At 44.2% G+C, this 10,089-nt stretch overlaps 2 protein-coding genes across 2 annotated transcripts; both read right to left on the bottom strand.

Annotated features, from left to right (window-relative positions):
* Positions 1-2,336: 2,336 nt before the first annotated feature.
* On the bottom strand, positions 2,337-6,385 carry LOC103705688 (regulatory protein viviparous-1). The gene is made up of 6 exons (XM_039129995.1): positions 3,678-6,385; positions 3,481-3,573; positions 3,247-3,347; positions 2,959-3,005; positions 2,778-2,854; positions 2,337-2,676 (listed from the first exon to the last, which is right to left on the bottom strand). Exons 1-6 carry the CDS (start codon positions 5,547-5,549, stop codon positions 2,464-2,466), a joined length of 2,403 nt encoding a protein of 800 aa, XP_038985923.1. The 5' UTR covers positions 5,550-6,385; the 3' UTR covers positions 2,337-2,463.
* Positions 6,386-9,337: 2,952 nt separating this feature from the next.
* Positions 9,338-10,063, bottom strand: LOC103705754 (RING-H2 finger protein ATL52-like). Its single transcript, XM_008789604.2, has one exon. It carries the CDS (start codon positions 10,061-10,063, stop codon positions 9,338-9,340), a length of 726 nt encoding a protein of 241 aa, XP_008787826.2.
* Positions 10,064-10,089: the final 26 nt, after the last annotated feature.

Below are 10,089 nucleotides of genomic sequence, written 5' to 3'. Positions count from 1 at the left end.
CCCTTCACTCCTAGAACCCTAAGTTCGAGTATTTAGTTGGCCACCCTTGTGGCTAATCTCAACAAGCATCGTGCTAAATTATACTTGCTAAATTAGTAAATTACAAAAGCAAATTAGTAACGATACTTTACAATTGGCATTTGCCCTAATTTTAAAAAATTGTTTTATTGAAATTGGAAATTTTTAAAAGGTAAAGGGATATGCCCGCCATAAAAGGAAAATCTTTCGGCTCATTTGCAACATTTTTGACACCTAAAAAATATGATAGCTGTCGAAATTGTTAGTAACTAACAATTAAGAAAAAGAGTGTGTTATTGTCGTTTACTAATAAATATTCTCTCCTTTTAATTTTCTGTCCATGCAAAATTGGAATCCTCTGTTAGATGTGCCCAAATATCATGACGACTTTTGAAACCTTTACATATACATACATACATACACATATATACACACATATAAAGAGAGAGAAAGAGAGATTTGAATTAGCATGGTAAATTTTGAAGGTAGATTCATCTAGTTGAGTAAGGGTATGGGTTCACCAATTCCTAGTTTGATTTGTCTTCCTGAGAACCATGAGATAAATGATTAGAACTTTCTCCATTCATATATTTTTAAACTTTTGAAATTCTGAATTTTAAGATATCAAAAACAATATTATATATATATATATATATATATATATATATATAATATTTGATAACAACGAGGCCTAGGCTTCCCAACTTATAACCTATTTGATACATTGATTGTCCAAGTGCTATTGCTTATGGGACTAGGAGTTTGTACTTCTGAAAATCTTTGGGTTGGTAGAGTCAAAAATCTTGACGGATAACACCATTTCAAAATCAAATCTTGACATATTGTTTGAGATGAGAGCGTGTGCAACTGAGCTAACGCTCAGGTCCAAAAAAAACAAGGAAATTGACAATTGAACAAGACAGGGTGTTATGGTCGTCTATCATTTTTTAATTTGTCGTTTATGTAGAAAAAAGTTTCTTGGAGATTTTTAGTATCCTCCGCAAGAGGTGCACATAGATTGCGAGGATTTCCAAAATCTTTTTTTTTTTTTTTTGATAGAGAGGATTTTTTAAATCTTTCTATCTACTTGAGCAAGCGCATAGGCTTTCTCCTCCATGGTTTGATATGATTTCTGAAGATTCATAAGATAAATGATGAAAAATTCTTTTCAAAATATCTCTATCTACTTGAGTAAGCGCATAGGCTTTCTCCTCCATGGTTTGATATGATTTCTGAAGAATCATAAGATAAATGATGAAAAATTCTCTTTATTGAATATTTTCTCTTTTTTTCTTTTTTAATGATTAGGAGGAATTGATCCCTATATATCCTTTCTATCCCATACCTACCAATTAAACCCCTGCCTCTTGCCACTTGGGTGGTATTAACCGAGCAAGCATAAGGTGGTTCCATTGAATATTTCTTCAAGCTTAGAAAATTTTTCTTGAAACTTTTTAAAGAAATTATGAAACTGACAAGTGGAAAAAATGTGTTATTGTCATTTGCTAATCGACATTCTATCCTTCTTGATTTGTTGTTTACATAAGAGAAATTTTTGTTGAGGAATTCTGGTATATTCTGTCCGAGGTGTACATATATGATGAGGATTTTCAGACAATTTAATCAAACGTATACAAGCTTGCAAATTTGCATCAGGACGGTAAACTTTGAAAGTAGCTCCATCTAATTGAGTACGAGCATGAGATTGCCCCTTCATGGTTCGATGTGACTTTTTGGTTGGGTTGAACGGTTGATAAAAAAAAATAAGTAGAAATTAACCAAGAGAAGCAAATCGAACAAATCTGAAATAGTTAATCATTCCGATACTTCAATGACAGACAGATCATGCATGATGGTTATGATCAGACCTTCATGGTGATCTCCTATTGGTAGTGATTATATATTTTATGAAAGGAAACCAACGAGATATATAAGCATCTCCTAGGAGAGGCTAACAGATCTTGCAGCTTAGAACCAATTAAAGATTTCCCCCATCTTCATACATTCTTTCGCTGCCAACCGAAGGATCATTCATGGACGTTTGAGTCACTGCTCGCACAAAAATCCTTTCATACTTGCTGGTTTAGACTCAAACACTGTGAATCATCTTTGCTAAGACTTAACTATCCAACAGTGACTCTACGTGAACAGTACAGACCAGGGCATATGATCATACTTTTTTCCAACCATGATAGCAGTAGGGCCTTTGAATATTACTGTTAACTCGACAATTAGGTCCTCCATCCACTCACTGGAAAACCATCTTTATGAAAAACAGGTATTATGGCATTTTCCCTTGATCAACTTCCATTATTAAGCAGTTAGAGCACAGGAACTCTTTATAACATCATTGTCGATAGCTACTTGCATATAACCTGTAATAGTTACAACAAAACACTGTCCTTGTAAACAAAGACCAAAGTAGAGACTGGAACGAGGGACTTTTCATGGGCTGGATTCCCTCTTGATCACAAAGGGCGAAGCAGTACTAGAGGAGGGCATGCCCAGATCATCATTGATGCCATCGTGGCCGCTGCTCCCCCTCATCCTCGACGTGCTGCCTCTCTCCCAGTTGCTTCTCTTCAGATGACTCCTAGCCACGCTCCTGCTGGCCTGACCCTTCTCGGTCTGGGGACGAACTTTCACTCCCCTTATCATCTGTCCGTTTGCATGCATAACGCTTGAAAATTTCAGAATTCATCCTATCATGAGTAAAAAGCTTAACATGAAGAAAGAGCTGTAGAGAATCTATCCATTACGTATTTTCCGCACTTGATGTCGGAGTAAATGACGATGAAGTCCCCTTCCTGCAGGCCGTTGGATCGAACAAACTCCCCTGAATCCCCCAAACACAAACATGAGACAAAAAGCAACAATGAAGGATCAACAGAACAAACATCGAACAAGAAGAAGCCTTCCTTCTCAATTAACTTAATTTACCTGTGTTCTCCAGGAGATACATGCGGCTCTTGTTGTTGGGCCAAAATCTGTAGCACCAGATGATTATTTGCTCTCTTTTTTAAAAGAAAATTATTAGCAAAAACAACTTGTGATGCATGCAGGAAGTAGATATATAGCATCAATATAATCGAACTTCCATGTATTCTTTATAGTTGATTTAATGAAAACTAGTCACGAAGACCATTCTTTAAATGAAAAAACTTTTGTTCTTCCTTCTTTTGGGAGGCGTTACTCAAATCAAAAGAACGGTATTGTCACGTCAAGTACCTGTACCGCATGTTCCATACTTGGGAGGTTCCTATGTCCTCCATTGGAATTGATATCCCGTCCCTGGTGTCGAGCTCCGGTAGATGGATCTCCGCTTCCTTCTGGTGATACAGCAACATCAAATACTTCAACCCATTGTGCGAAGAAAGAAGAAACCCTTCCATGGTGCAAAACTTGAGAGCAGAGAAAGGATGGAAACAACTATTAATTCAAACCGTGTCGGGTTTCGCTCACTTTGGGTAGCACGATCCTTCCCAGGCTACCCACGTCACTCTGCTTCAACACCTTCTGAAGCAAGAACCTCAAATTCTTCTCTCCTTTCAAACCCTACATCCAAACAATTTCACCATTTTCCTTGAATCCACTAGTCCCACCAACTCGATGGTCATACAGCGATGCAACGAAAGAATGGAAAATTACTCGAAGCCCACCTGCCGCCTGTCAGCCGTCGATGCTGCGTCGTCTCGGTGCGAATTCTGCTGCTGCTGCTGCTGCTGCTGTGGAGGCATGGATGGCGACAGCTGTGGCTGTTGCATGGAGGACTTAGGGGGTGGCGGCGCCTCCATCATCGGATTCTTTTGACGAGATGAGGAAGAAGAAGACCAAAAACCCCAGGTCCTATTATTGTTGTTGTTATTATTATTATTATTATTAGCATTAGCATTTGAGGAGCTGCTACTCCCTCCTTCAGCGGGAGCTCTCGAGGAGCTCGACTCGGCCTGGTGATGGTTCTGCAGCTGCTGCTGCTGGCTGCGGTGGTGGTGGAGGGAAGATGCGCGCCGCTGCCGAGCCATCCTCTTCTTCCGAGCCTCCTTCGTGGCCGAAGCCATCCCACCGACCTGCTGTCCTTGCTGGTACAGTGGATGGCCCGGGTACTGGTTGACAAAACCCCCGGGGTACTGTGCCTGCGGCATTGGAGCTGGATGGGAACCGGCGGCGCCCGGGAATGGCACGTACTGTGCCGGAGCTGCAGTATATTGTGAGGGCCACGCCGCAGCAGTGTGGTCCGCTGCATGCAAGTCAGGCGATGGAGAAAATGGCTGGCCGTTGAGGACAATGCTGCTGGTGCTGCCTTGGTGATAAGAGAAAGGAGCCGCCGCCGCCGCCGCCACACCAGGATATGCCGGCTCACCGCCGGAAGTGCTGCCGCCGCCGCCACCGACATAGACCGGCATCATTACTGGGAATGCGGCGCCGGTCGTTGGATCAAGGTGATACGGAATCCAACCATTGCGCTGGGAATCGGCGTCGTAGCTGTAGTCGAGATTAGGGTTAGGGTTCGCTGTGACGTCGGAGGACATTACAGGCACATGGTGATTGGGAGGAGCAAATGGCTGCTGCTGGTTGTAAGGGTACGGCGGTTGCGCGACCCCTTCTGGCCGATCTTGCTGCTCGTTCTCGCCTCTGCGGCGTTTCTTCTTCTGGAGATGGTTGGCCTGGACCCAGGTGAGGACGAGCTTCAGCAGCTGTACTTTGGCTTGCCTGTTTCCGCCAAGGTGGCGTACGGCGCAGTCTATGGTGGCTCTCTTCATCCTGATTTGTCTCAGATCCTGGGGAGAGATGGCGTCCCTGTTGATCCTCATCCATTCGAAGAACACCCTCGCCATTTCCTCCGGATCCTCCTCCGGTCCAGCGAACGGCGCCCCCGTGGCAGCTCCTCCTACTACTCCGGCCTCCCCGGGTGGCCTTTCTTCTCCGGCCATAGCATGCAATGGTAGTGACGGCTCCTGACCACTCGCGCTGGCTGTCGCAGCTCCGTTCATCGTCATGTTATCGGGAATCAGCGACGCCGGGTCCCACTGCTCCGAGAGGTCGAAAAGGCCGATGTCGCCGAGAATGTCGAGCCCCTCCAACTCCATGCTCAACAGATCGGACGCCACCTCCGACCTCATCATTCTCCCACAGTTGGAGGAGGAAGCGACCGCCTGCAGGTCGCCCCCGCCGCTCCCACCGCCGTCCGGGGCGAAGAGAAAAGATGAAGAAGACGAGGAGGATGAAGCGAGGCTTGTGTTGTTGAAAAGATTGCAAGCGGATGATGACGAAGGCGACCCCGCCGGTGCGGCGAGGCACGGGAAGTCGGGGAGGCAGGAGAAGGCCTCGTCGGAGAAGATGAGATCGTCTCCATCGATATCTAGCATGAGATCGTCCGTCGGATTGCTTGGTCCCTCGTCTGGAATCCAAATCCTCTTGCCCTTGTCTTTGTTCTCTGGCGTTCCTACCGCCGACGTCGCCGCGGCGGCAGCCATCGCCATTGCTTCCTCCGCAGCCTCTGCATGCTGCTGCTGGTTACTCTCGGACTCCATTTTCCGTCCAACGAAGCCTTCCCCCAACACTGAACTCTTAGTGCTCTCTCTCTCTCACTCTCTCTGGTATTTTTCCTTTTTTTCCCCTTCCTCTCCTCTCAAATTCCTACTTTCCTACCGGGGGGAATCACAACACGGAAAAACTATCTGCAGGTAGGAAGTAAAGAAGGACTTCATTTTTTTCATCGACTTATTTAAAAAAAAATTATATACAAAATAGTACTAGAAAGAAAAACCTGGACGACCATATAAGGAAAGAGGTGGTACGATGGAAGAACAAAACAAGAAGATACTATAAAAAGAAGAAATTAAACAAAAAAAAAGGGAGAGGGATTCAACAAAACCATACTAGACAGAGGGTGAGGGAAAGAAGCAGTGCATGCAGGACCCACTGGCTCCCCTTCTACGAGGAAGCAGCGAAAGCCACCGACCTCTCTCTTCTCCTGCCTCTTCTCCCTTCCCTTCTATGGAAAGAGATAAGAAATATATATTATATAATTTTTCTATTCTACAAACAATATACTATATTGAAATACTAAAAAATCAAGACCAAAGCGGTGCTAAGGAAGTACGACGGATAACGAAGAAAGAAAATATATTAAAAACGGGAAACTGATAAAGAAAAAAGCCAGAACAGGAAGGGAAAAAATAGAAAGAAGAGCAACCGCCAAAAAAAAAAGATGGCTGAGAACAGCAGCCCCGCTCCCTTCCCCGGCCAGCAGGAATCGGAAGTGGGCCGATCGTTACGTCGACGATCGAGCACCTCCCGGAGATTCCGAGAACCGGCACCGCTGCCGTTACCGAAAGCGTCAACAACGCCCTCAACCCCAACCACTTCCCCCACCCTCTCTCTCTCTCTCTCTCTATCTATCTATCTATCTATCTATCTATCTATCTAACCTCAGTTCACACACACTCTCTCTCTCTCTTTTCTTTCTTGCTCTCTCTCTCTCTCTCTCTCTCTCTCTCTCTCTCCCCCTCTCAGAGACCCAACTCCAAACCATGGATGAGTACCACCATACCGGGGGCTCTCCCTTTTTATATTATATCTGGGCTTCCTTTTGCCTCTCGAAGATATTCTTCTCCTTCTTTACAAGTTATAACAATAATAATAGTTTTGGACGAGAGTGGGGGAGGAGGGGAAGTTACAACGAGGGTGGAGAAGTGGGTGAAAGTAAATGCGGTGGCTCACAAGTCTCTCCTCCCTCCGTATTTTGCGCCCACCCAGCGGTGGCCATCCGTTGCAAGCTGAATGGTACCCAACGCGGCGCTCCCGATCCGCCCTCGCTGTACCGCCCCCAACAGCATCCCCCTCCGGCCATGTCGTGTCCCCCTTCCATTGGCCGTCAGACCCGGGCCGAACCCTCGAGATGCTAGGCCCCCCTGTACCCCCACACACAAAAAAAAAAATCTCCCGCAGAGGAAAAATTACACGGATGACCTGTCACTCCCTAGTAGTTCCACGTCATCTCTGTATGTTTCTCTGTGTGGGGTGTTCCAGGAGGATTTCACGGAACCCGAATCCCACCGCAAAAACAAACCGACTGAATGACCACCCTTGCAAGCGGCGCTGCACGCTGTTCGAGGCGGCACACCGGAATCGGAGTGCTTTTTATTTTTTTCGTGTGTATTTTGGCTCGCTCGTTTGTTGGTGTGGGACCCAATTCGGAGACACGTGGTTTCGTCCCGGGGTGCACCTGATTAAAGTTTTCTTTTTTTTTTCTTTTTTAACTTTTTATTTTTTTGTGCTTTAATTTTGTTTTTATGTTGGGTCTTAAGGTAGCGTACCGAGTGGGATGGCTTCACACGTTTTGTCTCGATTCGTCCTTTAAACGGCGGGTCCACATATCTGGTGCTACGTGTCCACCCACCGAATGACGTCATCAGGCCTTGCATCAGCTCCCAGTCTCTTACTGTTCATATTAGCTGTGCTATTCCGCTTCGTGCCATGTGTTCCGCCGGATGTTTATCTAACGGACCCTCTGGCTTCGCCTTTCCCTCTTTTCGGATCCGGATCCTACCCGGTTAGACCCAACTTGCCGAACCCACCGCAGTTGCTTAAACAGGCTCAGGGTTAAGGTACATATCTATGTATATATGTATGTATGTATGTGTGTGTGTATATATGTGTGTGTATGTATGTATGTATATGTGTATATATGTATGTATGTATGTGTGTGTATATATGTGTGTGTATGTATATGTGTATATATGTGTGTGTATGTATGTATGTATATGTGTATATATGTATGTATGTATGTGTGTGTGTGTATATATATATATATAAGTCGGGGGTAATTCAACTGTATAAGCAAAGCTCGTGATATGGGGATATGGATTTTACCTTATGGGGAATAGGCTGAAAGAGCAACAGGCAACCAAGACTTATGAAGTGCGTTCAGGCTCATATATATATATATATATATATATATATATATATATATATATATATGCATATTGTACTGATCTGAATCGGACACTACGGAGCATACCGTACTGTACAATATTCGGTACGGTGGTGTATTGACATTTAGTACGTTAAAAGAATTTCATACCTACACTATGCTAGTATGGCACTAATACGAAGTTTGGTACTGAGACGGCGAATCTTGATACATACACACGTATATATGTATGTATGTATGTATGTATATGTATATATATAATTTATTCTGAATAATAATTGAATCAAGGATGGTTGATCGAGTTTAATTGTGGTTAGCTCAGTTTTTTCTTTTCTTTTCTTTATTATTATTTTTTTGTTTGATAGCATGGCCACCAAGATGATGTATCATACTTGATAGCAATTTGGCTTGATCCTGTAGGTTGATACGACTTTGATCCGCGGAGCAAGCTAGTTTGGTCTGATTTGTGCACGTACGTTGCCATCTTGGTGACCTTATGGGAAAGTACTGTACTTTTGTTTGCTTCTCTCGAGTGATCGTTGTCGCTCGACGCACGAATGATTGGGTTGTAGCGAGCGACATAAGAAAGGCGAACAGATGGATCGTGCGTTTAGATCATGAGTCCATGAGATAGCATTGTCCCCTTTACAAGCGTACGTGTAAAAACAATAACGTAACAACGATGGAGTGTTCAGAAAGCTCATGAGAATCCGAATCCCGATCAAGAGCGGCCGCATTTTCTATGTATTTAAATATCTCTTTGGTATATTATAGAACGGGAAAACTCGCCATAGTTACATTCTGACACCATGCACCACAAATACATCAACAGAAACCCTAAGCCCCAGACTGCATGTACGGTTGGCAGTTCAGTCTATGGCTTCATTTGCTTCGCCGCATACGTGATGGAGTTGATTTTCTTGAAAATTCGTGATCATATTCATGCATTCCTCTACGTGAGTACGTGGAGGGGGGGGTGAGACAATAATTTTCCAAGAATATTTAGATCTATAACCTGATAATTAACAGGTGAATGAACCAACCTAGATATATTCTTGCGAGATGGATGGACTGCAAACTAGAATGGAATGAACTGATCCGGTTGACGTTAATCTCATCTCAAGAAATGGACACCAAAATAATTAACTTTTGATGTAAGAAGATCTACTCTAATTTCCAAAAGAGCAAATAATAAACCCAAGAGAAAAAACGAAAAGCAGAGTCAAAAACAAGATCTAGCTAAATTTACGATAAGATCAAACCTTAGATCGACATACGAAATTAAAGCTAAACATGAAGCTATAGGATGCAGCATCAGTTCAAACAAGAAAACCAAAACAGCAGCACAGAAGGGAGGTGCAAAAGCAACTCCGACGAGTCTCATCAGTTTCCCTTCCCGGTTCCAGATGGCATTTCAAAACGGCAAAGAGGACAGAGAGGGCTCCGCTCCAGCCACCCAACGATACAATGCTTATCAAAGATATGAGAGCATGGCATCTTGGCAACTTCCTTCCCTGGATCAAATTTCTCTAAACAAATGACGCACTCACTCTCTTGGAAACCATCAGCTGTATAGATAGCTTTCTCGAGTTTCCTGCCGGAAGACCTGCCGTCCGGTGTGTTGCCGAACCATTCTTTGCCTTCAAATATTTCTCCTAAAGTAAGCGGCTCGCTAATCTCCTGGATTCCTTCAAAAAATGCATGAAAGTCGGTATAGTCGATAATAATATCCGCATCGAGCACGAGACCATGGTTTTGCACTGCTTCTGGGGCTGCTTGAGAAGCGAACGAGCATATCTGGTTGATCCAGAAATCGCTGTCTCTGGGATCTGAATGCTGGACGTGAGAGAGCATGTAGGAGACTTCCCTACGTCGAGCTTGCGGGAGCAAAATGGTGCCAAGGGTCGAACTAAAGATAAACTCTTCGGACCTGTGCATAATCTCCGAGCTCTCATTCGAGAAGCGGGACCATGTGACTCGAAGATCCACGACCATTGGGACTTCTGAGCTTGGAGTTGTGGCAGGTCTACCGTTCCGGAAGGGAAATGTCGCACTGAGGTTCATCAGCGTGTTGCCATGAGCAAGATTGCTTCGGTTCATGGTTGCCATTCTTCGACAAACTAATTAACGAGGGG

Source organism: Phoenix dactylifera, chromosome 9 (genome assembly GCF_009389715.1).
Source record: "Phoenix dactylifera cultivar Barhee BC4 chromosome 9, palm_55x_up_171113_PBpolish2nd_filt_p, whole genome shotgun sequence".
In the NCBI taxonomy this organism is placed as follows: Eukaryota; Viridiplantae; Streptophyta; class Magnoliopsida; order Arecales; family Arecaceae; genus Phoenix; species Phoenix dactylifera.
The sequence above is the reverse complement of the archived record's forward strand: the minus strand, read 5'-3'. Positions and strand labels throughout refer to the sequence as shown.